Consider the following 27,951-nt stretch of genomic DNA (forward strand, 5'->3'; position numbering starts at 1 on the left):
TATATTTTGAAGAGCGCCTTGAAAAATGCAGCTACGTTTCATCGAATTAAACAAAAAAGTAAGTATAAATAGATAAACGCCGAGTCCGATGAGACACAAATCTGAAATAACACGCGATATCGCAACTCACCAAAATCTGCAGCATCCGAAATATCATCTTCCTCAAATCATATCTCAACCCTCACTTAGCTGCATCATACATCACTCCATACAGACAATACAATAAGATTCAGCCCCTATATCATCCCTGCAATTCCGAAATTCTAGAATTTTCCGGTACAAGCCTTAGAACCTCCATACAGTCCTGCAGTGCCGTCTCTCTTTTTCATCCCATCTCTCTCCTTCCATCCCCCATCTCCCGGCGAACCTCGTGGATGAAACTGGTGCGCGCCGGTTCGGTTCGCAGCAGTGGCCGGGCGCCTGCGCACTCCCAGCCCCAGCCAGCTCACTCCTCGGGTCACACGGTGTTTTCAAACAGTCGACACGCTCCTCTCCTCGAGGCTACAGCTCTCCGTTTACCCCTACGAGCAGAGCAGCAACTCCACGAGACAGAGAAGAAGAAGCGAGAGACAGAGCGAGGGAAGAAGAGCTGGAGGTGGAAAATGCGGACCAGCTGCGGCACCATGGATGGCAACGAGCTTAGATGAGACAGGCTATATCTCGGTGGGATATAATGACCCGGTGACTGCTGGGCTCGCGGTGCGCGGCTTTTTCATGGTGGACTGCTCCGTCGTTCGTTGTTGCTGTTTATCGCCTGTGAGATGGCTGCTTTTTTCCCTTTTCGACGGACCGTTGTGATATAGTGCGATTATGGTGTTCGCGGTTGACCGCTCGAGAGTTCACTTTCATCGGGAAGCTCAAACGTCGACCTGACACTTGTTTGTTTTCGAGATGTTTACTCGAGGTGAGTTTATTTTCCCTGTCGCTTTTTTTTTACGTGAGAGCACATCGCTGCACGCGATAATTTAATTGGGTTTGATTGTAAAGCTCGATCGATATACCGTCCGAGATGAAGTGTGTGTATAGTATCGAAGCGTTGATAGACGTAAGAAAACTGCTCCACTTGTCTATTTCCAACCAACTCGCGACGGGGTATAACTAATTCTAGGGTATAACAAAGTTGCGCTAAGCGACGAATTGCTACTGAAAGAAAGTCTCGTCCGCGAAAAAAATACGGCACACACTTGTTCCAGTATTATAGTACCCGCGGCGTTTTGAGTGATACATTGAATTATTCAAGCGCCTAAACCAATGCACACGGCTTTACTTCTGTCATGGTAATTTATTCGGGATCCGGACGTGAAAGACAGTGAGAGTTGCGTGCAGTGTGGATCTAAAACGAGAGCGTAAAATTTTATCGATCGAATTTCGAAAAAGAAAAACACTGGAGAGTTATTCGCTGAATTTCTTACGCTAATCCCAACACGAAGTTCCAACAACAAATCCTATCCGAAACTTAAATCCCATCCAAAAGTCGTTAATATTCATCCGTTTCTTAATCCGCCTCGACAGGCGCCGTAATAAAACCGTAAAACTCCGATGAATCAAGCGGCAGGCAAATCAGTGTCGATGAAAAAAAGCTCCTCCATAATCCCCGCCAATCGCTCAAATCAGCGTAAATAACTAAGCGTCGATGCATGAATTCCAAATTAACGCCGTACCTATTCTCGCAATCAAGCTCCTCCGTCGGCTATTACATTCTCGCCAAAACCTGCTCTACGTTCCGTCTGATGCAAAAAACAAAGTAGAAGAAAGGAGAGCAAATATAAAACCGGCGAGACGCCGGGGGGGGGGGGGGGGGGCGCTTGTCGATAATGAATTAGCCCGGCTTCTAGTAGAAGAGGCACTTAGTGCGCGTCACGCGCCGAAGCCATCATCCATTTACGCGCGAGGCCCTGGGTGTGGATGTGTGTGTATACGTGTGTGCTGGAGGAAGATGCTTGCTGTTCTTGTGCTAAAGAGAGTGAACTAATGCCGTTAAGTTCGAGGTAATTGCCGTAAGTGCATTAGGGAAATTCGATCGCGCGCGCGCGTATATAACCGATGAGTCAAGTAAGGCGTTAAGAAAGTGTATGAGAGCTTGTTTCGGATGCTGTATACGATCGGGAAGCGCTTGGAGATTGATTGAAAAAGTGAGTGACTGGTATGTTTATTTACGTAGACTTTAAATTATTCTCTAAAAGCTGTGTAATCATTTTAGACGTTTCGACAGAGGCTGTTCAAATTCCCCTCGCTTTTCCTAGTACCTCCTCTGTGGCCTTTTTATCTCTGAAAATCCGCTCTTTGGCTGATTGAAGAAACCACGTTTTAGAGACAGTTTATTCAAAAGCAAAAAGTTAGACCCTTTGAAAGTCCTTTGAACGTCTATACCGTTAACGGATAAATTATACTAGAAATACAAAATTCACGTTAATCTAAGGATCACGATAATACTTAGAATGAAAACCGAATTAACGAACCACCATAATGCACTAACTAAATTATTTTCGCATTAGCTCGCATTTCTCACGAACCTCACGCACTTGAACCCACCCAATTCAAAAGATATAGAATGACGGCCAAGTAGATTGCGTGTCCGATAAATTTTGTGTCTATCATAGCTTTCGGAAGGCATACACGAAACTACAGCCATTAACAAGCAGCCGATAAGATAATCGGGTAAACGCCCCTGTATTAAAAACAAATCAGCGAGTCGTATCAAAAGAAAGCAGAACCTCACGAAAGCTCGCCTTTGAATTTTCCAGATTCTATTTGTCGCTCGCATTGAAGCACGAGACCAAGTGTTTTTTCTCGAGCACGAAAAAAGTTGCGAAAATAATAAACAAAGAAGAAAAGAGAAGAGCATCAACGGCGGGTATAAGCTGTCATGGGTCGCAAGTACAAGCCACGCTCGATACCCGAACAGGATCGCAAGCTATGCGGCAGCATATGCGTCTGCCAGTTCACCATTGTGATCAGCTGTGTGGCCTTGGTGTATCTAAGCGTCGCCATCTACATGCCCTCCCACAGGTGAGTATGTAGTGCTGCGCCGCGCGGAAAAAAGAAAGGGAGCGTTAAAACAGCCGTTAACCCACATCTCAGATCTGCCGAGGCTTGTTTGCACTCGAGGGCTGTACGCGGAGTACTTTCGATTTTTGTTATGTATTTTTCATGAGCGTTGACGGTTCGTTGAAACGCAGACTCGTATTACACCTGCTAATGCAACGCGTGGATGGAATTATCGCGGATACGTGGCACGGAATGCTGTTCGTCGAGCTGAACTGAAATTTTTTTGAAGGTTCGAGCTTTAGGAGCTTTAATATGCGGAAGTCATTGGAATTCTCGATAGCAAGGTTTTTTTTAATTAACGTTCCGAGCTCGATAAAAGCAAAACGTCGAATAGATGATTCATCGCGAAATCAAAGCAGATTTCCAGCCCTCGAATCCGAGCCAGGAAATTGAGCAACGTGTCGTAACGAACAACGTTGTGCAACGTGCACATACTCGTCTCTCCGCTGATTCACATTTCCCGGAAACAATTTTCAGAGCCTTTAACGCGGGGATCGATCCAGACCCGGTGATGTGCCAAACGGTCAACGCGACCCTGGTGAACCAGTGCACCTGGGCAAGTTGCGGCGAATGGTGCCTGACCAAGACAACGGGCTTTTGTCCCCAAATATACTCGTCTGTCAGACGCAACGGCTCCGATCTCGTGTTCGAAAACTGCACAAGGATTGGCAGCGTCGCTTGTCCGATGGTAAGTATCATTGCACTTAATGTCGAATTAATTATAAGCGAGTCTTGTTACAGCGATACAGTATACGAATTAATTAGCGGAATAATTCAAACGCATACATTGTCAAACTATTGCGTAAGATGGAAATCAGTTTCAATTCACGAGGACTCGGCTGGTTTAATTAGTAGGAACATTGAAACAGTTGAATGTGCGTGTGCGATTCCGAGAGATTATAACGCGCTTGTGTGAACACTGACGTCAAGGGTGAAAGCGTCGGGTCTTGTGGGTGGCTTTGTGAAAATAACGAATGAAGAACTTAATTAGATCCGTGTCCGACGACGGCAATGACGCGAGAAGGATATATACGTGGTACCGCGTGTGTAGAGCCCCCAGACTCCATTAACTGCGAAGTGGTCTCTTTGCTTTTTCGGGGAGCTATAGTATAGTGCAAAATCATTTTAACGATCAACCACGTTATAATTTTCTGAAAACGGTGGACTACATCGATAGATATTTATCGTTGTGTTTACAAAACCGTCGAAAGTTCCATTATACCGTCTGAAATATCGCACGTCGGAGCGAGGTTCACCTCACTCGTTTGCCTGACAGGCCGGAAGTTTATCTACTTATCGCGTCAGACCAAGTTTTTCGGGCGTATGGCCTCGCGCGGATTCATCCACTGTAACAGCCCAGTCATCGAACAGTATATCAAAGCGGAATTGTTTTGCTACCTCCTCCCATCGCTATATAAATCAGAATCGATCCAACTCGGTCGTTCGCAAAAATAAAAGAGCGACTGCACACTCAACAGGTAAACGTCGCGGCGGTGAAGCGCTACAACTGCAACAATGGCAGCGAGTGCGGAATGCTGACGGGGGTGTTCGAGTGCAAGCTCGGTCACTGCTCGAATCTGAGCGAGGTGATGCAGTGCCACGACCATCCGGACGGCGTAGTGGTCGACGCCGAGAAGGACAACATGAAGCTCAACGGCAACTTCCGCTGCGTCAACTCGCGCTGCACCAGGATCAAGCATCACTTCAGCTGCGACAGATACTGTCCGAAAATGAGCACCACCGGGGCCAATGTGTTCCTCATGCAGGGAGACAACGTCCTCACGGCTGCTTGCTCAAGGGCGCTGGCGCTCAATAAGGCCAACGGGAACAAACCTGGCGAGAGACTGAGTAAACCGGTCGAGGTGTGGAAGAAGGGAGACGACGCCATCATCGCCAGCTGCTTCGCGGTTAACAAGGTTGCGGATAGAATAAGGTAATAATTTTTTCGTTTTCAAGCAAACTTTCTAAGCTAATGGAAATAAACTTCGACTAGAATATCCACAATCAGGGAAATATCAATTTTTGCTCTTAACGTGCATCGATGTTTATCCGCATATCCCTCCCCCCAAGAGATCAGATATGATTCGTAGACACGGGTATAGGGGCGAAGAAGCGTAGTAGATTCAGTGCCCGTCAAATGGCTTCGTGGAAACACGAGCGGAAAGAGAGAAGACGAAGACTAGGGAGATTCCGCAGAAGAGTCGAAGGGAGATACGGGGAATAAACCGAGTTTCGGACACAGACGCACAGACAAAAAGTCTCCGCCAACAACGTTACGTACCCCACCGACGATATCCAACTATTTTTAGACGACCCGTTGAGATAAAAGCTCGTGCGGGAGAAAAGGATGAAAAATTTAACAAGTTACCGCGTACGGATATTCAATTATAAAACCCGCTCTCATACTCAAGTTCGAGGATGGCATTTCGATTTAGAAGTGGTTCTAACTCGAGAGAGGAAACTCGATAGAGCAAGTTAGGTACGTGGCGAAATTCGTATTATTTTTAATTGAAGTCGTGCCACGTCGTTGCGCGCGCAATTTTTGGAGGGAAAAAATCGTCGATATTTTTGCTATCTCGCGTTTCTTTTATTTCTTCACTTCGATACACGTTTGATCCTCGAATTTTACGATCGAGCTGCGACGTAAAATGAAGACTGTTTCGACGTAAGCCTTGTGTACGACGTCTCTCTCAAAGAGGAGCTTTCAGTTTTATTTGTCGCTATATCTAGTGATTAATGAATCGGAAACTCGATGTTATTACCGCCGTAAAGGTAATGGATTTAAACGTTTTCATGACGACACGTGTCGAGAACAACGAATAAGTTCTGGAGAGGAAACTTCACCTTCGATAAGTAAAAGCTACGCAGCACATGATTAAAAAAAATAGCTGTCATCACAAAGCACTTCACACCGTCCTCCCCCGCAAATAAAACGCATATACGACAGAAAGCAATATTTCCTCGCGCTATAGGAGGGCAAAAAAAAGTAAACAAAAGAATGTCGCGTGCGAGAGATAGAATCGTACGAACAAAGCGATACAGATTCGAAAGAGAGCTTGCAAGCTCGCGCGCGCGCGAGGAAGTGCGACGTCGGCAGAGCCAAGTGAAAATGGGGTGCGAATCGATCGAGCCGTCCTTATGCGAGGAGTATAGAGAGGATATGGCTGACCAACGACTTTCCTGGGTGTCGAGCTTTTTGTTGGTATTCATTCTCAAAGTGCCGAGTAACAAAGATTCGAAGGTGTTAATATCTTACGAGAGGCGTGGAAAGTTGTCTTACGAAACATCGTTTACTTCATAGTCCGGGGGGTTCCGTATGGAACTTCGAGAGAAGCGTAAATAATGTAGGAGCCACTTGTAACGTTGGTTTACAGTGATCAATAGAAGCGACGAGGAGTACCTTATACTCAGACCCTAATAAAAGCTAACTATTATTCTAGGGAAAAAAACAAGAGTCATTTATATTTTCGGAAGATTTCTCGCCTATATGGACCCTCGGCTGTATTGGTAATCTCCCCACAAAGATCCCGCTCGTATTTCTCAAGAACTTCAATTACAAAAGCCCTCCTCTTGTACAGATCTTTTCTCGCCCCCTTTCTGCTGGACCAACAATCGTTTCGCCAGAGGGGCTTCTTCTTCCTCTCGCCGCAAAGATCGTGTCTATTTTCCCGCGGCCACTTTCGGCACGATGTAATTGCCGGGTCAAGGAAATCGCGGTTCCCTTCGATTGCCACATACACCCGAGGGACTTTACAGTCGTCGTGCGTTTGTTTCCTTGGCTTATCGTCGAGCTCGTATAACTGTGTTGCGGTTGAACTAGTTTCGTCTTCGATACCGACGATTTTGAATACGATCCTTATCGAACTGCGTTCACGAGAATGAGATTTTTTTACAAGAGGGTACTTATTTTCCTCCGAAAAAATGGTATCGTTTTCGCAAACGATGTAGAAGGAAGAACGAGACGTGGCATAAAAAATTTACGACGAGACGCTTTTCTGCCAGTCAGCTACGTATAGTATGCCAGGCTAACAAGATAAAAAAGGAAGGTACACCGAGAGAGAGAGAGAGAGAGAGAGAGAGAGAGAGAGAGAGAGAGAGAGAGAGAGAGAGAGAGAGACGCGGCTACATCAAAACTTAAGCCGACAATAAGAACTTTATGAATCTTGGAGGTGTGATAGTAAAAAATGAATGAACGCCCAAACGCCCGCGCCGACGATCGTAAAAGTCTGTGTGTATATTATAGCAAACCGAGGCGGGAAAACAAAGTCACGTCGTATTCCACGTCGCTTTGCTCCATGCTTAATATTCTTTACTCGGCTGATCTACGAGGCGGAAAATTCAATATCAAGCCTCTCTCCGTCATTTCCATTCCAGAGCGGAGGACTGCGTTAACGGCACGCTGCTATCGGCGAGTCTTATCCCTCAGCCTTACGTCAACTTCACGACGTTCCTGGGCCTGTACGGCGTGAGTCTCCAGCGCAAGGTCGACCCGAACGATACATACGTGCCGTCCCAGCGCTCGCTCACCATCTACAACAACTCACGGCTCTACATCAACCTCGAGGGCTGCGTAAACACGCTGCGCGGCGAGTGCCGTGATTTTCTGGTTAGTCACGGAGCCGACGGCGATAATCAGACCGCGCAGAGTCGCTATCCTTGCTTTTACAACAAGGTGAGTGAAAACCGACTGTTTATTAATCGATCTCCCGTCCCGCTGGAAAATAATCGAGCCCGATAAATCGTCGACGCGTGGGTATCCATTAGTCAACCGAAACGATACGTATTCCATCGAGTATACGTAACGCGAAGCGCAGCTGCATCGCTCATTTCCGCGCGACGTTCCCAGCGGAGATATTGGGTTGCGCTTTTTCGCGAGCGAACGCCTCGTTGGATTTTCTCAAGCGTTGATGGATCGCGAGACGGGTCGGTTTATTTTAACCCGGTGGCGTGTATCGATCGATGGGTTTTTCGAGAAGAGTGTGAAAGTATAGACGGGTTAATAATAAGCTGATACGTAAATTTGCCGAGCTCGACTATTCTCGGGAGAGCTATATCGGGGGGGGGGGGGGGGATAACACCAGAGGCGTTATCTATTCTAATTCTGGAGCCTGTGGCCGTGGCATTTTCTCTCGGCGGAGCCGTGGTTGCGTGAGCGCTCGATTAAGGAAATGGTTCGAGGCGTTTGTGGAGAACGATTAAAAGGAGTTGGCGAAAAAGAATAGGATCGATTCTCCGCGATGACATTCGTATGGCCACTTCTCGCCGGATAATTTGCGCGCAGAAGTGTCTTTATTCGAAGTGTCTCTTTGATCGTGGTAACAATGAACCTCGTTATACCGATGGCATCGTTTTATCGATTATCTATGGGAGGAAAAAGCTTTTAAAAATATTTAAAGGTTAATCATCAGGCTAAGCGTTCAGAGAGCGTAAGTACACATAAATAATTCGCTTTGTGCGTTTGAACAGCTTCGAATTATATTGCGTAATAATCACGAACAGTACTGCAGGAGGAAAAGTATGTAATTAGTTTCTACGTACGCTTCCCGAGACAATAATCGGCGAGTTTTGTAGCCATTTCAGAGCCACACAATACCAGTGAGGAATTCAAGACGCGTTATTGTATAAAGCTTTTGTTCACCGGTAATGGGGAATTCACGTATCTGTCACAGGTGTGGTTATGACGTCACGTTTTCCAATATCATCTCGCGCACGCGTTGACGTCGAGTGCAGAACGAGTAGGATACGATGATGGGTAAATGTGGATTCGAGAAGGGTGAGACTCATTTTTATCAGCGGAATGACCGAGAAATATTCCATGCCTATGGACTTGAAACAAAAAAGCTCGCTGCGAAGCATATAGCATATAGAGCAGCTTATAAAATGCTATTTCGGAAAACTGAAGGAGAAACGCTGAACCGTGAATGCGTTGCCGGAGGGAAAAAAGAGTACATTCACCCTGTCAGTCTACTCCCGGATCAATTCTCATTCATAATGTATTGGAACCAGTAGCATATACACAACCCACCAAAGCCAGATGAAAGCGCTGATTGCAACTTTTCCATTGTACCTATGATCGAAACGTCTATTTAAATCCAATATAGAAAAAAATGAATTTTCCCATTAAATTCACCGATAAAAAAAAACACATCGTTTATTTTTCCAGAACGACTCGTTCTTCGTGGTGGCCCGGTTCGACCTGAACAAAACCCGCACAGACCTGCTGATCGCGGTGATCGTGCCGTCCTGCCTGTTCGTCGTAAGCCTGACGACGCTGGTGGTGATAACGCGCTCGGTGCAGGTGGGCGACGACGCGAAGATGCGCTGCCGCTACTGCATCGACAAGCAGTCGAACGAGAGCGAGGGTGAAGGTCTCGTGGAAAACTCGGCCATGTCGACGACGCCGCCGCAAGCGAGAGTCCTCACCGCCGACAGCGAAGTGCGCAGCATGGCGCTATAGCAATTCAAGCCGAGCTTAGGCGGCAATGCCGTGAGGACTCAGTACGAGAGATTACCCCTCATCGATACCGACGACGCTGAGGACTCGTTCTGATAGGTCGAGACGCTGATGAGGCGATGGGTGAGTTTGTTTGGATTTTTTTTGTGATTATCATAGGGTTTCATAGGATACGGCCACTGAGAATTTTTTCGTCCTGTTCTCAGAGTATCGAATTTCGATTGCTTCGAATAGATGAATTGCTCTCTAGAGCTCTTCGGAATGAAATATTGATAAACCGACAACGAACTAATGGGTATTTTTATAGTATATTCTCCAATAAATGAGTCCCCTTTGATTTTCAGTAAAGTCCCTTCCACCAGACAGAAAATCATCGGGAGGTCGGAATTTTCGAAATTCAAAAGCTTGGAGAGGGTTATTGTCCCGAAAAATTACGCTTCATGGATTTATCCGAAACTCCCAGTCCCTCACTGAACAGGCGTCGCGCTTTCAAAGCTTACGCGCTTCGTGTATTGTCGCTTAATGCATCGGCGAAATTGTTATAAACCTTTGTTGCGTTAGACAGTATGATTATTATTGAGGTTCTGAGAATATTTTTGTATGATTTCAATAATAAATTATAGTATTATTGAAACCGTCAAAGTTTTAGGCAGAATTTTAAAATGTTTTTGAAAATATCAAAATTAGCAAATAAAGAGTAACTACCGTAAGTTGTCTTCCTTATTTGTCACCGCGAAAGCGTGCCATCAAAAAACCAAATTTATCAACTCGTAAGCGTCTTGAAGTATGAGCTAGCAATTCATGACGCCGATTGTTTCATGTGCACTTCACTTAAACCCTTACTATTAGGGCAGAAAAAGTCGAAAGCGTAATTGTTATATACATTTCCATTTAAGCGTGGCCTTTAATGATGCTACGACCACTTGATGTTTTACAGAAGTAAAGACCATTAATTATTAGCGATATTAACACGAACTTTTATACTTAGCCTTTTTTATTGTATGTACTTTGCGTATTAAAACACTAGTTCAAATGATAAAAATTCGAGAAATGTGAATACTAATTCTATCTTCTATAATTCATAAAATATACCAAAACTAACGTTTTGTTCACCAAAAGTTTATTCTAAAAATTCGTACTGAATACTTATCTTGAAAGTTTAATAAAAATATATAGTCTACTCGAACATTCTTTAAAACTAGTAATTTTTTGAATTTTACAATGATTCGCCTTCAATTATTGTGAAAAATATACGTATAAATTTTATCTACAGCTATTTAAATAATTCTGTGATTGAACAAAGACTACATTGAAAAATAACACAAACGTCTTTATATTTTTTTCATCGTGTATGCCATGTTTGCTGTGTCTATACTATGTAAACTGACTTGTGTACAACTAAAGTATGATCTGCATTTTTGCAATATAATAAATAATTGCACTTTGTATTTTAACAAGTAATAATAAGCCATTACCAGCATAATTATAGCATTCATGTTGATTCAGTCCATCATTTTACACTCTGACCATTGAGCTTTAAGCAAATATAATAAAGAAGGAATTTATTGTAAATTGTACGGTAGCGAAATGATGACCAAAAGTACATTTAATAAGCCTAACGCAATCATCATTTCAGTAATTCGTAAGAAACATAATGGGAGAGCTTCTGAAATATTGTAATACGATGATAAAGTATGTCGCGATATTATATAAGATAAAGATATGCTTATAAAGATATTTTTTAATTAAGATAGTGGCGTCACTTTGGTCACTGTTACTTGGAAATTAACCTTTTCTATGAGAAAAGTTTATAAACATTATTTATATATAATTTAAAAAATGGCTGCAAGCGGCTTATTTTATCTTCGTTACTTCGGTTGAAAATAGATACACACGACAAAATAATGCGAAGATTGTCACATAGAATTATTATCACCCATCTGACATATTTAGAAAGTACTAAATCATCCACAAGCATCAAAATCGACAGAATAATGCGATAAGGCAACAACGCGCAAAACAAATGTAAGTAACAATTCACCCAAGTACTATGGAAATTCTAATGCATCAACGACAAAGAAAATGATAAACTTTACGACCATCTATAATTATATACATACTGTATACTCTATGTGCCTTCTTCCTTTACGTTTACGCTATATTTTAAATGACGAGCACCTAGAAAATCACGAGTGATTTTCACGCACGCCATACGGGCAAAACGAACTAAATTAACTTTATAATTATATACGAAAATATAGTATATTGTATATCTATACGTCGTCGGTTAAATGGCAGAGGTGTTTTTATCAAGGTTGCGAAATTTATTATTACGTTATATTGTATTGTTATGAGTCAATATCGATCCTCGTGAGAATAATCGATATTTCTATTTCACCAATCGATTACAAATGAATGCATACTGTCACTGTTGTTAAAGAGCGACATTTTTGTTCATGACCAAGCAAAAGCTGTATGTTTGTATAAAAAATATTTTGTCGGATGTTTATGTCACTTTTGTCATAATAAAGTACGATTTTTTATCAAACGAATGTACGTTCACTTCAAAGAAAAAATATCCATCCTTTAAGTTCCTTTCACTTCGACGAAAGAAAAAAACAACGACATATCTTTAATCAGAGAAGAATCCCATCAAAGATAAACCCAGGGTAATAGAAATTTGATTGGTACATCAATAAGCCCGGATACACGTCTGAGAGACACTCACTCGTCACGACTTACTATACACACCCAATTTCCGCATAGCACGTGCATGTATACGTCTTATTTTCCTCTCCATATATAGTCAACTTTGCGTGTCTCGTAGCACTTCCGCAGCAGCTGTACGAGATCATCTTCGCGTGGCATAAATGCATGCACGCCAGGGGCGCTTTCAGGGCTACCGGAACTGTGTTTTTGCCTCTCGGCCTATACTGTTCCACGAAAATTTCGAGTATGCAAGAAAACGGCATGGAACGGATGTGCTTGTATAGTTTTTCGATTTTCTGCCGCTGTAATTACATTTATACGGGGAAATGGAATTACCGGGAAATCGAGGATACGGTCGATATTAATTTTCGGTCGCGTGTTGTTTTGAGAGATGATGAATAATGTAGAATTTGATGATTATATCGTTGCTTATGCTTCAGATTTCAAGGATTGCCTTATCTTTGAATGAGAAATTTTAAATTCACTGCATTTGACTTCAGTGTATAATAAAGCTCTGATATTCTTCAAGAAGTAGGTCGATTTCTTTTTCCAAAGCTACACGCATCGCAAACAAATCATCATGTACTGCAACATCGTACGAACTTTCAATCAATGTACGAAAAAAAAAGCTCATCCCCTCGATAACTCGTCGACAAAAGGCTTCCCGTATTCCATTCGTGCCGACGGAACACGCAACAGCAACTTTTCACTCTCGGCATGAATCACCATCAGTTATTGTACGTAAATATTTACCCATTCTTTGGAATAAATTATGCAACGCGTCCAATACAATCAATGCTGTGCCATCCCTCCCGAGCTCGTTTTCGCTTCCCCCCTCAACGCTTGAAAATCTGAGGCTTCCATCTTTAATTACTGCCGAGGATGCTTTTCCCGACTCGGCGATGAAATTTCCGTGGGTGTGTCGACTACTTCGTGACTCATCCCTTTTCGCCTCACGAATCGATGCGGAAAATAACGTATACGAGGGTAAGAAAGACAGCAGTTGGAATTAAATGTATATATACTCATTCATAATGTTCGCGCGCCGGTAATTAAATTTAGATGCGATGAGTTTAGCCTTTAATAGGACTTGTGTAATCGGAACCTTTACGGCCCAATTAGGTCAGGTCTGTAGAATTTTTCGCAGCGCTTGGATCAAAGACCATTTTTTCTCTCAGAGCACTCTTCAAATGAGTTAGTTGTTATAGCACGTGTGTGGGTGTGTGTATGTAATTAGCACAGTTTGGAATTCCCAAGTCACACCTGAACACGAAACGAACTTTTTCCTGCGTTCGTGCATGGATTTTTGAAACGGAAGCGGTGCCGCGGATTCGGGGACGCGAGTGCACAGGTACATCGAGTCATTGAGGGGGTAGTAAATTTTGGCTCGAAAGTTATAGATGAATGCAATGTGCTCTCGTATATAGGCAAAGCGCTCGGCGCTCGTAACTCGGATGAAATTTCGGTTCATCAAACCTCGATGCATTACGAAGCTCCATCGAACGTACATTACATGCACATGTAGGGGTGTACAAGACGGATGAGAGTTTCGAGTAAGCACGTTTTCCAGATAGTTGGACTGAGTTATGGTGTGTACCACTTTTTTTTTTAATAAAAGAAATATCCCAGAAAGAATTTTTCGCGGTATTTAATTAATCGGCGCTGGAAGGAAATTTCTGATTCCATTAATAAAGGCCCGAGTTAAAACAATTTACTTAACGACTGAACTCCCGCGGTCGTTTCGGCTCGAAACTTATACAACTGCGCTCGTTGAAATTCAAAAGCTTAATTATGAAAATGTATAACAAGTTCTGCATGGCAAGAGCTTTCCTCATCAAAAATTCGAATTTGAAACAGTCGCTGTAAACTTCTTCAGCTGTCTACGTGAATTGCACAGTAAATGATTAAACAGCCAGATATACCACATTTCGAAAAAACTTGTTCTCCTCTATACATGTGCCTGCAGAGAACAATCCACACGATACCAGCATCTCCAGAAGCATTACAACTCTCTTATCTCCTCGAGCAACTCGTCTTCCGCCGTCGTCGCAAGAAAGACAACGACTCAGCGGACACCTCTACATCTTGAAGATCCAATACGTGTATGTACAAGGAAGCTTTACAGGCAGCGTCTTCTCGGCGCTTTGTTGCGCCAGACACGGATCGACCTTGTCGCGTTCTCGCTCTAATGAAAATCGCGTCGACGCACATCGCCCGTATTACGTGACCGACCTTTCCGATAGCGAGTCATCGAGCTTTTCTTCTCTTTATTGCGAGGATGCGTATACACGAGAATAGATGCGCGACGACCCTCGGAAAAGCTCTCATGAAGATTCACGGCCGGATAACTTTCTGGGCAAAAAACGCGCTGAACGTGGAAGTGACCTTTGTTTCGGATTTGCTGGGTTGGTGGGTGTACGCTTATGGGTAGGTTGCTATATTTTTTTTAACGTCGGCATTTTTGGTGAAAAGTTTTTTTTAATATTTCATAGTTCGATCCATAATATGAAATAAAAAAGTAAGTCAATCTAGAACAAAGTAATGGACTGCTAGTAACCGAGAAACTTATATCCCTGGCTATGTATTCACGTTTATAAATATTGATCGCTGCAGGCTTTAAACTTTATTAAATTTCTGGCCTGGATACGTACGCTTGCGAGCAGTAAAAGAAAGTCGTTAACTAATTTCATCACGTATCAAAGCTCAACGAAGCAAGACTAACGGGCCAATTGCATGATCTCGATGTTCTCACAAAGCCTCAGGTCTCGGTTTGAAAGCTTTTGAAATTGAAAAAAAAATTAATTTTCGTTGAATGAAAAAAAAATCCTCTCAACGTTTGATAAAAAATATTTTTATAAAACAAAACTCAGGATCCACGTACGTATGGGTCACCAATGGAGTGTATCGTGGGAATTCACTCTGCTGGAGGTCAGTTACTTATGTGTTATCGACGTAATATTTTAGGCAGCAGGATACAAGTATATTGCCGGTTTCGTATGGTAAAGTCTTACACCTTTGAATCACAAGCGTGAGTTATTTTTTATCCTATAAATGCTAATATCAATTCAAAAGACATCTTTTGAGAGGTATATTACAGGTTAAAACTACTCGCAAAGTTTCAATATCCATTTCGTTGATCTAATGGGTTTACCAGTCTACTCGTAGGAGATGGCTTTCTAATAGTATCATAAGCTAGATGGAATAAGAAAGAAAAAAGTTCTCTCTAACTAGGTCTGCGAAAAAAGCACACGCCTTCGCAGCAAACGAGAAGTTCAGTAAACTGCGGGTAATGCAACTGGTGTGACGAGGCGTACCTTGATACGCCGAACAAGGCGCGTATAAATGGGTGACGCAACTAGTACAGAATTTCACTTAAAATAATTGCTGCCTCTAAATTAACGAGAACTTATTTAGAAAGTGAAATTCAATTCTATACGGATGTATGGATATGCATATTTTATAAAATGTGAACTTTTAAGGCGTACATTTTGTAAAAGTCAATACCAAAAAGGATTTAAAGTTCATACATTTTTAAAAATTAAATAAAATAAAGAAATATTCGCACTTAAGAGACAGAGGTTGGAATATTATATTTTAAAAGTAAGAGAAATCCTACTTTCAAGGGCTCAGGCTGAGCACCATGTCTGGTACAGTTTTAAAGCGAGTTATTCGTTTTCGTAAAAGCTCTTTCATGAACGACTTTTTCGAAACGTTGAACATCGTATTAAAGTATAATATAGTGCAGACTTAACAGTCGCAATATGTCTGCTTATAGAATTGGTACATTTCTTAGATCAGTATTAACGTCTAATCAGTCAACATCTTATTATAGAACTTCAACTTTCTGCCTTAGTTTCTTTTATCGATCTTACGTCACTGTAGAGTAAGTTAGGAATTGTTGACCTCTATCTTTTATCTATTCCTAGTAAAGAAGTTCAATAGCACAATACATATAACCGGCGTGTATACGTAACACCTTATACGCAGAACAACCTGCTTGCAGGTATGTATAGCATTTGAAACACTTTTTCGCTTCGATATCCTATACTGAGATCGCATTTAAATTATAATATATTAAATAGAGGCAAATAACGGAACAAAATAAACGCTTTTCAGAACTGGTACAAACATAAAACTATTAAACTTTCAAATTAAAGCTTTTATAAATGTATTCGTTCTGATAGAATCGTAATTTCAAGCACTTACCTGAATCGTTAATATTCGTTGGTTAGCTCGCAGCAAAATTTACATAATTTTGTAAATTCATATCAAAATTGGATAATTTTGAAAATATCAATATTAAATGGTACTATATATGAATACACGAATGTACTTGATAAGTACTCGGGTATCTCGTGTAGTAATTGTCGATAAAGTAGGTTGGATGGTGACAATCGGTCGGCAAGGGAGAAATTATAACGGACAGGTCACTTACCTTCATCTGCTCTTGGCGCCTGTGGGCGAGCAACATGAGCTGCTTGCGTTCCTCGTCGGATATGACTGGCTCTCGTGAAGGCGCACCTGAGCCTCTCTTTGACAGTTTTACAATCAGCTTCGTTTTTTCGTTGTTGCCTACGAATCTCTTCAACTGGTTGCCTCGTAACAATTCCTTTCCGGAGAACCACAACTGAGCCATTTCTAACTCGATTACCTGTTAATTTGTTTGTATTAGAGTCTGTAGATTAGTTTGTGAATCAAATAGATCCTTTAGTTAATTACTTCGAGAGAGGCATGAGTGCCGCTTAGATCTTCGTTATTTTCAAATTCTAGTCGAATTACGTCGTGGGGCGGCAATCCCATGGGGTAAACTATCATCACGGAGCCTCGTAAAATATCCAAAGCATCTTGAACGACTTTCTGAGTAACCAATTTATCTTCGTTCACTAATTTCTAAAAATAAATGAAAGATTAATTACTATTTTTTAATAATAGAGTTTTGACGCTTATTCAGTAAACTATTATATCTTACTTTAGATATCATAGCCCGAGCGTTTTCTATAGCTTTTTTAATGACATTCTGCATAGCTTCGGTAGGTTGCCTGCCATTTCTACGTCCTGGTTGAGAAGAGATCGAAAGAGAAGTGAACAAGATTAAGATTTGAGTAAAAAATTAAAAAAATATATATAACTAAATTAATAATTGTACCTATAACGTCTTTATTAAAGGTCCATCCACCTGAAGGCATACACTTCTCGCCCCATTCATCTTTCAAGCGCAATTCTTCTATTTGTTCATCAGCCAAACCAATCATATTTGGTGGCAACATTGTACCGTGATTAGCTAGATCTTCTAAATCTATTGCAGAACGTTTTATTTAAAGAAAATTAATTTTATATTCCATTTAGCGTAATAAACCATATGCATCATCATACCATAACAAAGTCTCGAAACTTTCAAACGTCCGTTATGAATTATTGTTATATCCTGGATAATGTCATCGACCTTTGCTTCGACACTGGTATCGTAAAGAAACTGACTCTCAGTTGCTTTCTTCACGTGCAGCCTCACCATCTTTACCGGTTATTTAATCGTATTCTTAAATGAAACTGACTAAACAGCAATAACCTCAACTTGGGATTCTGTTTACGTTTCTGAGCAGGTGAGAACTAGATACTAGTCCAATTTCCCAAAGATCAGGAACACATGTGACTAACGTCACTCTGGCAACCACGATATCGATCAAACAATCATCTGGCAATGCGTTCTCCAATTATATGCAACTGCAAACAAAAAAAAACGGTACTAATTCTTCGATTTTGAAAAATAGATGTTCGTATGCTTTATCGATTATTTCACTCGAATAATTTCTTTGAATTTTACAGTAATAATAGTAAAAAATATTTTTCATTGATACACAATTTATTTTAATATATTTATATTGTACAAATAAATTTTAAAATTACGAAATCTTAGTAAAAACGTTGTTTAAATAACTTATAATTTTTACTTCAATTAACTTAAAATAGTAGTTGATAAAAGCTTTAATGCAACCTGAATACAGTTTTACAAAAGAATAACTTCAATGATGATAAATGTAGGTAAAAGTAAAGTTGAGGATAGAAAAAAAATAAAAATATTGGTTTTAAGGAATATATATGTATATATTCGTCATTCATTAAAATATAATGTACATATATACAACTCAACAGTGATACATCGTATAACTTTCGCATCGCATCTGTCATTTCTACTGGCTCTTAAACACAAAAATATATCTTTGCATAGAACTTCATCCTTCGTCGTTAAAACTCTTTGCATTCTCGCTCATTTTAAACTTCTTTCTTTCTCGACGATATAATTAAATATGCCGTTATATCATTTATTATTTTTTTTTTCTTTACATAATAAACATCTTGGAATATGAATCTACACATTTATTGTTGTCAGTGACGCGTTTGCCTGTATATTTATTATTATTATGTTTGTTTTCACACGCGCACCTTTTTAACTAAAGTATAACTTGACTAGCATTATGTTAAAATACATCGACGATCCATTTAGCGAATTCCGGGGCATTGAATTACAGTTACAATTTTAATCATTGACGCGTTTGATATATATAGCTTTGTATATTATGTTTAGGGCTTTGGGCCACGTAATCCGGTTCCACATAGTATTTTTATTTGTATATCATCGCAATAATTAATCCGAGAACAAGTGACGATTAACAACTTCGAACACATGGAGGATAATTGCAATACATAAACGCGCGTCCGGTCAGTCAACATCTTTTTATGAGACATCCACTAAACATGAAACTAGTGGAACTTTTATTATTCGAATGAATGCATTCATGAATTTTCGTATGAATTACATAGTATGTTTTTCATTATTGGTTTCAGTTCGACGCTTCAAACCGAAAGCCGTCAAAATTGGAATTGGAGTATATAATTTAGTTCTTGCACACTCTGATGATTGCATAAAACAGGAAGGTGCGACATTCTCTCTCACGCATTCGGCCTTACAATTTAAAGGTATAAAGTTCGGATAACGTAATCTTGAACATGAAGTTCTATATCTTAAGTGTAATAATTCAGGTATCTCATTTACAGCTTTAAAAGCTCGGTTTATAGAATCGTTTTATTGATTTTTTCATTGAAAAATATACGTTTGACGTTCATTTTTCCGCCGTCTACTTTTTGGTACGCGCAGCGTCTCACCTTCATTCGTTTCAAGCAATTTTCGTTTTCAAAAATATCATTCACATCGTGAGAATCGCGAGTAACTTTTTATCCTCGGTAAATCGTGAGATCGCTCGCGTTACGTCAAACGGAAGCACGCTTACGCTTCTTTTTAATTACGTCCACATTTCCTTCTCTCTCTCTCTCTCTCTCTCTCTCTCTCTCTCTCTCTCTCTCTCTCTCTCTCCTTATTTCGCCTTCGTCTCTCCTCGTGCGTACTAAAATACGGAGATTACATATTTCTCATCTTATAATGCATTTAACAGCGTCTGCTATACATCATTAGATCGTTAATTACGAGAATAATATAGTAATATAAAACGAGCAAAAGAAAAAACGACATTTGGTCCGAACGAAAAAAAGAAACATGTCATAAAAAAGTTAAAACATTTGCGTCGCGCGACATATCGAGTACATATTATATATGGAATATACATCCAAAGGGTAACAAAGAACTCGTATTTACAGCGACGCCGAAAACGTCTACTGACAAATACAAACGAATACGAATACATATCTTCTTAGACGATCGTTAAACTATACAGAGTAAGTTAAGACTCAAGCTTTATCTTGAAAAGTCTTTTGGTCGAACGTTCCGGCGCTAATTCTCCCGCACACGGAGCGTCACACCGATAATATATACTTGAGAACTCTCTAGTATATTCTATCTCATCAGTTGACCTCGTGCGTCACGTATCAGGAACTTAGTCGCTGTCGTTGGTGGGCGGACGCAGGTAGCGCGGGTCATGTACCTGGGGCTGGCTGGCCTCGCACATCTGGTCGATGGCGGTGGCAACTGCCGCAGCAATCACCGTCGCCTGGGGCTGGGGTCCGCCGCGCAGCAGCAGAGGAATCTGCTGCTGCGCGGGGGCCCTGTCTCAGACTTTACTCTCCGGGCCATCCGTCGTGTGCTTGAACGAGCTGCGGATTTTGCTCAGGTGCAGAGCAGCGATGTGGCCGTAGCTCTTATTGTACCATTCGGGTGTGCGACCCCTGAGAAAAAAGGACATACAATAGTTGATTAGTCATGCGGTCAAAGAAAGTCGGGAATGATGAAATTTAGCAGTCTGTTTGAACCATAGAGCGATTACTCACTTGGTGTCGACTCTGGAGAGATGCATGATGCGCGATCTTCCGCTTCCGCAGTGCTCGATGAGATAGCGCGAGGCGAGAACGATGCCGCGCGTGCCACCGAGCATCACCGGAGCGTCAGGATGTTCCACAGACGTTTCCACTATGACGCATGCCTTCTTCGGGAGATCCGTCTGCCAAGATCTGGAAATGTATGTTTTTCTCTTAGTTTTGCTTTCTCTCGTCAATGTCACTTTAGACGAGTTTAAAAATTCTAACTACTTTGAAAACGTTCACATCTAGTTGAAAATGATTAACTTGTAGATAAGGGTGTACATGCAAGTGCATAATATTAATTTCTAATGAAAAAACAGCTCTAAACATTCAGTTCGATGATCTTTAAGATTCTTTGTGGGTCTTGCAATAGAAATTAGAAGAATATAGAAGATTTTTACTAAAATATAAATATATCTGTACCTGACAACACAGTAATCTCTAGCATGTAAAATAAAAGATTTCAACTTTACTAACATTGACCAAATTTCTTTATTCAAATACTTATCATTAATTATCGCACGCGTGGGTTTGCATTTATAGTCGATAATCATACACATGCGTATTTATCACAACTCAAATAACAAAGCATATCAGTACTACGCGCAAACGCAAGTGACGGTGTATACACCATACATGGCTACTAAAAATGCAAGCCCATCAAACGAAAATACAAAAAGAAAACAAGTCCGAGCTGTGCGCGCGTTATAAATACGGTGGTATACTGCAGCACATAAAGTAAGGCGATCGTTGCACGAACCTGAGTACGCAGTAGTCCCTGGCCGGCAGGGGACTCATGTTGCCGGTGGCGTACTGGAAGACCTCGACGTTGGCCTCGAGCTTGGCCACCTGTCTGTACTTGAGCAGTTGCGGATCCCAGATGTGGCGCTCGCGTAGCACCCGGTGCAGCAGTTCCTCCGGCGGCGCCTCCACCTCCGTCGTAACGCGCCACAGTCTCAGCGGGTGACCGTCGCCCACCTTCTTGTACGCCATGTCCACGTTCGCGTCGGCCGGATTGTTTACCGACACCCAGCCGCGGCTTCTGTAAGAATAACAAAGGCCCTCTTTAATTTTCGTCCATTATTTTTACATTTTTAATTCAATTTCAAAACTCCTCATCGATATCGTTACAACGCTCCTCTCAAGAATGCTTGACTATACTCGACTCGTCGAGTGGACTCGAAAAAGGAGTTCGACAAGTCAGGCTTTTTCTTATACGTATACTGTAAAGTGGATTTTCCTTACTTTTCGCGACCTTCCTTGAGGAGAGCCGTAGTACAGGCGTACAAATATCCTCTCCAATCCTGCTTGAGCTCGGATCCAAGTTCTTCCAACGGTACTGGAACGCTCTCCTCCATATAATTGAAGTGGCACTGCGTCAACATGTCGGAGGATACCTAAAACGAGCAAATGATAGTCGGATTAACGCGCGATGAACTAGCGAGATTTTTTTGCGGATCATTTTAGAAAATGAGAAATCTTTACGTAACGAAAATTACACGAACAACTGTACAAGCATCCTAGGCTATAGAAATAACGAGGCTCACGAAACCGATATGAAAGTTAAGCAAAACCGCAAGCAGGAGGGAAGCGACTCTCGGCGAAGAATAAAAAATCTCCGGCGTGCCCCCACGGCTATCCCGCATATGCAATTTCGCCGGAACGGAATAATCTTTTCGTCTTCCTCTTTCTCCTTCTCTCGCGGCACAAAACAACGATAGAAATCTCTCTTTCTCTCTCTCTCCGTTGTGCGACGAAAGAAATCGATGCAAAAATATTTGTCCGCGTGCGAGCGCGCTTCCGCATTGTTCGAACTCGTTTCTCTCTCTCTCTCTCTCTCTCTCTCTCTCTCTCTCTCTCGGGTGCTGCTATGGGATGTAAGCACAAGAGAGGTGGAAGCTGCAGAGAGGGACTCACCATAAACAGCTCACGATGTGTCTTAATAAGGTATAGGAGACAGTCGTGGGCCGCTTTGTTCTCGGAGAGCTCGCGCTGATCCGGTATGCCGACGGTCTTCCTTCGCCGGGGTGAAACGCTGTTCGACCTGTTGCTCGAGACGTTGGCATTGCTGTGATTGAAGTGGAAGAGACTGGGCGCCAAGCAGACCGCCAGGTTCGAGGCTGTCATCTGATTGTACGGCGAGTTGCTCGCCACGTGGTTCAAGAAGTCCAGGAGGGTTTCCAGAGCTTCGCGATGCTCGTCGGGCAGGAGGAGGAGGACACATTGGACAGCGTCGGGTCGGAGTTCCACTGGGACGTCTGAGGGTCGAATCACATAATTTAAAATCATTTCATCATAAGAAAAATAGCGTATCAAAAAAAGACACGAGACACTCACGTTGGAAGATGGCGATGAAAGTCTCGGAGAGCTTGTTGGTGAGCAGCGCCTCGGGCAGTTCCCTGAAGTACTGCTTGACGAGGTCAGCCACGTCGAACGCCTGTTGTCCGTCGAAGTTGATGTTATCACCCTGGGTCTCGGTCATGACCTTGAGCTTCTGGATGCGCGATCTAACGCCGCTCTTCCTGAAGATTCCGACCTGGTCGAGCGCGTTGGCCCTCAGCCAGCGTAGCGCGATCTGGATGCACTTGGGCAGTGCCTGTCCGGTTCGCTGTAGGGACAGCAGCAGCGGCACTCCGAACACGGTCTTGTCCTTGTAATCCGGCGTCTTGATCTTCCTAATGAACTTGGGCAGTTCCCAGTTCCAGCCGGTGCGGTGAGTAGGACAGTAGCGCTCCATGCACGCGGTGAGCTTGAGCAGCGCCAGTTTCCTCAGCACCAGTAGCTGACCGCAGGACATCGACGCCATGGCTCTGGGACAGAGCGGGTCCAGTGGCTCGGGGTAGAGCGATCCCCTTTGGAAGCTGTGCCACCTGACGACGCTGCCCTTGTGCCTCGGCGAGTCCTCCTCCTGGTCGGAGTCGCGGCTGGCGACGGTCGAGCTGCTCTCCTGGCTTGCAGCCGTCTCGTTGGCCCGTGTCCTCGACTTGTCGGCCCGGTACACCGTCACCTCCTTGGTCACGACCTTCTCGGTGCGGATTGGCTCGTCGAGGCTGCTGCGCTCGCTGCTTCGCTCGATGTTGCTGCGGTGGTGCCGGAAGCTTTTGTGGAACTTCTCCTCGCGTTTCAGCGCCGTCACCTTGTCCTCCTTCTGGCTGCTCGTGGAGAACTTGTCGCGGTAGCGCTGCGACTCCTTGCCCAGGTTAAGGCTGCCGCCACGGGTGTTTATCGCCGCGCTGCTCACGATCTGACTGGCCTTCATCGGCGAGTCTTTCGGGCTCGACGTCACGTACTCCAGCACCTGAAAGATCCGGAGATTCGTACGATACAGAAAACGTTCATCGCCGCGAGTAGCCTACGCACACAAGAGCTGCTACATACCTTCGTGTTGTTGCTGTTGGCGTCCTTGAAGTACCGGTGCCTCCAGCTGGTCGGCTGGCACTCCGAGTCGCTGAGCGCACCCTGATCCTCGCGATTACCCCTGTGCAAGAACCTCCTGGCCCTGTTCATCTTGGTCTTGGTCGGCGTGGGCGTTGGGCCACCTCCCTGCGATCCGTCGGAGCAGTAGCTCGACGAGTCGTCGCCGAAGGGGCTCGAGGCGTTGTGAGCCAGAGGCGAGGGTGGCAGGTGGAAGGGCGACGGAGGCAGCTGCAGAGGCGACGGTGCCTGGAGCTGCAGCGGCGACGGCGGCGGCAAGAGATCGGCGAAGGAGATCGGCGGCGAGCCTTCGGTCGGCGAGACGTCCACGCAGTTGAGGTCCTTCATCTTCTGCTGCATGGAGAGGACGTCGAGCACCTGTGGTCCGCTGATGACGACGCCATCCCGGTTGTGGTGGTGGGTCTTCCTCCTGCGCGACTTGAGCGACTCCATGCGGCGCAGGAAAGCCTTGGCACCGTCGCGGAGTCTCTCGGAACCGGTGCGTCGGAAGCGGGGACCGAGCTCGTCGGGCAGAGCACCGGGAGGTAGGCTCCGGTAGCGCAGCGTGTCGAGCATAGTGTCGTCCGCCTCGTCCTGTTCGAGTCGGTCGTCCAGGCTGTCGTCCTCTTGGCTGCGCTGTTGATGTTGGCCTGCTATGGCCTGGAGACGCTCGACGTTGCCGGGGCTAATGTCGCAGACGCGCGACCAGCGTCGGGTCTTCTTCTCGAAGGTCCAGTTCTCGCTCAGGGCGCACTGCGTGTCCTCGTCCGAATCCTCGCCGGCTGCGTTGCCACCTCCTCCCTGGAACACGAGCGGTTGAATCGAAGGTTAATATTTTTATCGAATGGCGCAACCGATCCTACATCATAAAATCATTATGCACCGGCCGCAGAGGGACAGTTTTTTTAATTTTCGTTTTCCTCATTCGACGCGGCCGGTGTGTACTCGCATGAGTCAGGTGCGCATGGGAAAACCAGTGAAGCGGCGACGAACGAACGTGCCGGTGAAAAAGAGAGTCGCGAGAAGGACGATCAAAGGCGCTGCGCACGTCCTCGGATATTGAGAAAACAGCGCGCGTTTGCGGTCGGACTCGGTATTTCTCTCTCTCTCTCTCTCGCTTGCCAATATGAGTCACTTGATAATCAGCGCGGATGAGTTTGCAGCGTAACGCGATCGTATGCAGCAGTTCGACCGTACGTCACTGCAAAGCGAGAGAGAGAGAGAGAGAGAGAGAGAGAGAGAGAGAGAGAGGGAGAGAGAGAGAGAGAGAGAGAGGGGAGAAGGATCTCTCTCCGACGCGCCGTCCTACGCGAGATTTCATTGTACGAGCGCTGACTAAACGTTTCGAGATCTCAAGTGTATTACCTTCGCTCTTTTTTCACCGGCGCTGTTTACGTCAGGCTTCGTATATTAAAATACATGAGGCAGGAATTTTTTATTCCTCCCGAAATGGACCTCCCGAGTGATTATCTGCTAGATCCACGTGACGCGTTTTAATCGAAACAATGAAGCGGACACACGCAGGAAAACACGTCGTTGGCGATCCTCTAACGTACGGACATCCAATTGAAAATCAATCGATTATAAACGAGATAAGCTCTCTCATCGAATCAATCAGCCTGAATCAAACTCCAAAATAAAAAATGCGGAGCCCGAAAACAAAGGGCACCGGCGACAACAACGACCTGGGGGTTCTCTCTCGAGTCATACGGCACGGGCACGAGTCCCTTACGAAACCCGAGGCGCGACGCGCGCCTTTGTCTGGGCGCGCGCGCGGCGTAAACAAAAAGAACGCGCCGCGCACGGGAGCGGAGGAGGCACGCGACAATGGCTCTTGGGTTTCACCATGCCTGCATAACTCTACGCCCCTTTTTTTCCTACGTAGCCGCCGTAAATCGGATGCAGTCGCGCAGCCTTTAAGCGTCTATAAATAATAATTGCTGGATTCGGTGCTGATGCGGTTTGCTGCGTACTTTTTTTAACGTTCACGGAAGATTCTGGAACAGCCTGAAGTATACGATATCACAAGACTGCGTGTAAATGCATGTAAAAGTAGGCCGCAGTTATAGACGTAAAAATATTCAACATAGGGGGGTCGAGGACCGCGGAAGCATCGCCCACGCGGGACCGGAATAAAGTCGAAATTTTTCGAAATGCAGTTTCGCGAGAGAGAGAGAGAGAGAGAGAGAGAGAGAGAGAGAGAGAGCAGATGCTCGCGCGTTGCTCAATCGATCACGTGTGGCTTCTATCGACGCACACCTACACTCCTTTTTCTCGTAAGACGTCGTTACGTTGCGATATTACAGTCGCGGCGTGTTTTATACGCACACACGCGCGATTAATATAGAAAATATAGCATACGGCACAATTTCGCGCGAGACGAATAATAATCAGGTTTGCGGAGGACGAAAATAACTCGTCACTCGGCAAAAGGCGACGAAAATAACCAGAAAAGACTCTATTTTCGTCCCGTGCGACTGCAGCAGCCGCAGCATTAGACGCAGACTCGCGTCGGACCGTGTCGAAAACCGCGGCGCGCGGAAATTGGGTCGTCGCGAGGGCGCTGTGCTTTTCGACTGACGTCAGGTTCGCGCGCGAGGCCTTTCGCGTGTGTAATTCAGAAAAAAAGCTTTCGTCATTGCAGCTGACTTCTCTGGCGTCACGCGATGGTGTGTATAGTCACGGGATTAGAATAATGCGCTGGATTACCGTAATAGTCAAGGTGCAGGAGTTGACTTTTCGTTTACCCGGAGGAAGAGCGTCGAGAGTTGTTCGACGTCCGGGTTGTCCGGGCGCGACTGAGAAAGTTTTGTTTTTCAAACAGTCGTCTAATAGCCGAGCGACGATGATGACACCGATTTCAATGTCGATTTCACGGAAAACACTGGCCCGATTTCTAATGGTTATTTAAACGCCTCTCTCGCTAACGATCATCAACAGGTAAACAAACAATAAACACACGCGGCAGCTGTCCTGAAGACCCCGTCGAGGTCGCCTCCAGCGACAAACACAGCAGCTCTCGTCTCGCCATTAGTCAAGCTGCTTCCGCGAGATTTTTCCACACATCCCAACATCATCATCATCGCGCTGAAATCCTCTACTTAGAAAGTCGCGGACTGTCCCGAATAAAGCTGCTTCCTTCGCGTAGTTATACCGTTAGCCGCAACTGTGCTACAATGCATACGAGTTTATAATCTCTTATTCGCTGATCCCGTGATTTATTAAAACCCCGAGACCACCGTGATGTTATTATATTATCCCATATCGCGAAAGATCCCATTGTCATCGCGTGACGAAATTCTATCTCCGAGTGCGCAGGACCGCGCATAGAGATGCGATTGTGGCGAATTCTAGAACTGTCCTTTCGTCACGCCGCTGTATACACTCGCCCACACTCGCGAGCTTTGACCCCCGGGTCGTTGTATAGCTTTACCGTACACTTTCACTTCCGATCTGTATACGGTCTAGCTAGAGCTCGTCCGATAACGAGAGACGCGGAAAAGAAAAGGCTCTCCGGTGTGCACTGCTATCTTATCGGTCGATCACCATCGGTTGCGCCGCGGCGACGAGATAAAGGAAAAGTGACATAACTATACGTATACGGATGATAATCGAGGAAAAGCTCGTAACGCTCTTTTAATTATTATCGTACAACGAACTTTGCTCTCTCGCCAATCAGTGGCAATCTCTCGATGATTGCCCCGGCAATTTAAAGTCATTTTAAAATACCGTACAGTAGCTAATGCTACTCGCCTCTCTCTCTCACTCTATTATAGCCATGAATCAGAAGTTTTTCGAAGCGGGTATGTACTTTCGTCTCTCTTCAATTATCTCGTCGCTGCTGCTGCTTCCTCTAATTCAATTCAAGAGAGAGGGAGAGAGAAGGCTCAACTGGAGAATAATGAAAAAGCGCCACGAGCTGCATACAGTTACGGACTATCTCGCTGTAATCGATCGTTTTTGCCGACTCTATTACTTTTCAACTGTACTTCTCGTCATCGTCCCGATAATAACGACTG

The 27,951-nt window shown here is 44.1% G+C and overlaps 3 protein-coding genes across 7 annotated transcripts in view; 1 reads left to right on the plus strand and 2 right to left on the minus strand.

The window, feature by feature from the left end:
* Positions 1-17,912, minus strand: part of LOC100123241 (cilia- and flagella-associated protein 298-A) — a 72,989-nt gene extending 55,077 nt beyond the window's left edge. Inside the window, exons 1-5 of the mRNA XM_008205808.4 lie at positions 17,585-17,912; positions 17,358-17,507; positions 17,181-17,266; positions 16,931-17,101; positions 16,647-16,862 (exon numbers count right to left, since the gene is read on the minus strand). Of these exons, the coding sequence (XP_008204030.1) occupies positions 16,647-16,862; positions 16,931-17,101; positions 17,181-17,266; positions 17,358-17,507; positions 17,585-17,723 (762 nt within the window). The 5' untranslated portion in view covers positions 17,724-17,912. The remainder of the gene's footprint in view (positions 1-16,646; positions 16,863-16,930; positions 17,102-17,180; positions 17,267-17,357; positions 17,508-17,584) is intronic.
* Positions 459-11,993, plus strand: LOC100123264. Of its 3 annotated transcripts, none has more exons than XM_032598012.1 (8): positions 459-904; positions 2,496-2,658; positions 2,745-3,009; positions 3,526-3,736; positions 4,527-4,981; positions 7,423-7,720; positions 9,212-9,625; positions 9,847-11,993. In XM_032598012.1, the coding sequence occupies exons 3-7, from the start codon at positions 2,867-2,869 to the stop codon at positions 9,503-9,505; spliced, it is 1,401 nt and encodes a 466-aa protein (XP_032453903.1). In that variant the 5' UTR covers positions 459-904; positions 2,496-2,658; positions 2,745-2,866; the 3' UTR covers positions 9,506-9,625; positions 9,847-11,993. The 3 variants fall into 3 exon arrangements, with proteins under 3 accessions (XP_032453903.1, XP_031782379.1, XP_031782378.1); XM_031926519.2 differs by having other exon boundaries at positions 2,601-2,658; XM_031926518.2 differs by lacking the exon at positions 2,496-2,658.
* Positions 17,913-18,288: 376 nt separating the features above from the next.
* LOC100123284 (stAR-related lipid transfer protein 13) overlaps positions 18,289-27,951 on the minus strand; it is a 227,147-nt gene continuing 217,484 nt past the window's right edge. For 2 of the 3 annotated variants that reach the window (XM_031926167.2, XM_031926170.2), the window contains 8 exons: positions 23,897-24,733; positions 22,856-23,816; positions 22,436-22,776; positions 21,764-21,915; positions 21,279-21,560; positions 20,942-20,959; positions 20,489-20,668; positions 18,289-20,386 (listed from right to left, as the gene is read on the minus strand). In XM_031926167.2, the coding sequence (XP_031782027.1) occupies positions 20,272-20,386; positions 20,489-20,668; positions 20,942-20,959; positions 21,279-21,560; positions 21,764-21,915; positions 22,436-22,776; positions 22,856-23,816; positions 23,897-24,733 (2,886 nt within the window). In that variant the 3' untranslated portion in view covers positions 18,289-20,271. The remainder of the gene's footprint in view (positions 20,387-20,488; positions 20,669-20,941; positions 20,960-21,278; positions 21,561-21,763; positions 21,916-22,435; positions 22,777-22,855; positions 23,817-23,896; positions 24,734-27,951) is intronic. The other variant, XM_031926169.2, reaches the window with a different exon arrangement.

Source organism: Nasonia vitripennis, chromosome 3 (genome assembly GCF_009193385.2).
Source record: "Nasonia vitripennis strain AsymCx chromosome 3, Nvit_psr_1.1, whole genome shotgun sequence".
Lineage (NCBI taxonomy): Eukaryota > Metazoa > Arthropoda > Insecta > Hymenoptera > Pteromalidae > Nasonia > Nasonia vitripennis.

Bases quoted from the DNA above. Each gene is read 5' to 3' on its own strand.
- LOC100123264 (XM_032598012.1), top strand. From the start codon at position 2,867: ATGGGTCGCAAGTACAAGCCACGCTCGATACCCGAACAGGATCGCAAG. The intron at 3,010-3,525 runs GTGAGTATGTAG...AACAATTTTCAG, and splicing joins ATCTACATGCCCTCCCACAG to AGCCTTTAACGCGGGGATCG. The intron at 3,737-4,526 runs GTAAGTATCATT...CACACTCAACAG, and splicing joins GCAGCGTCGCTTGTCCGATG to GTAAACGTCGCGGCGGTGAA.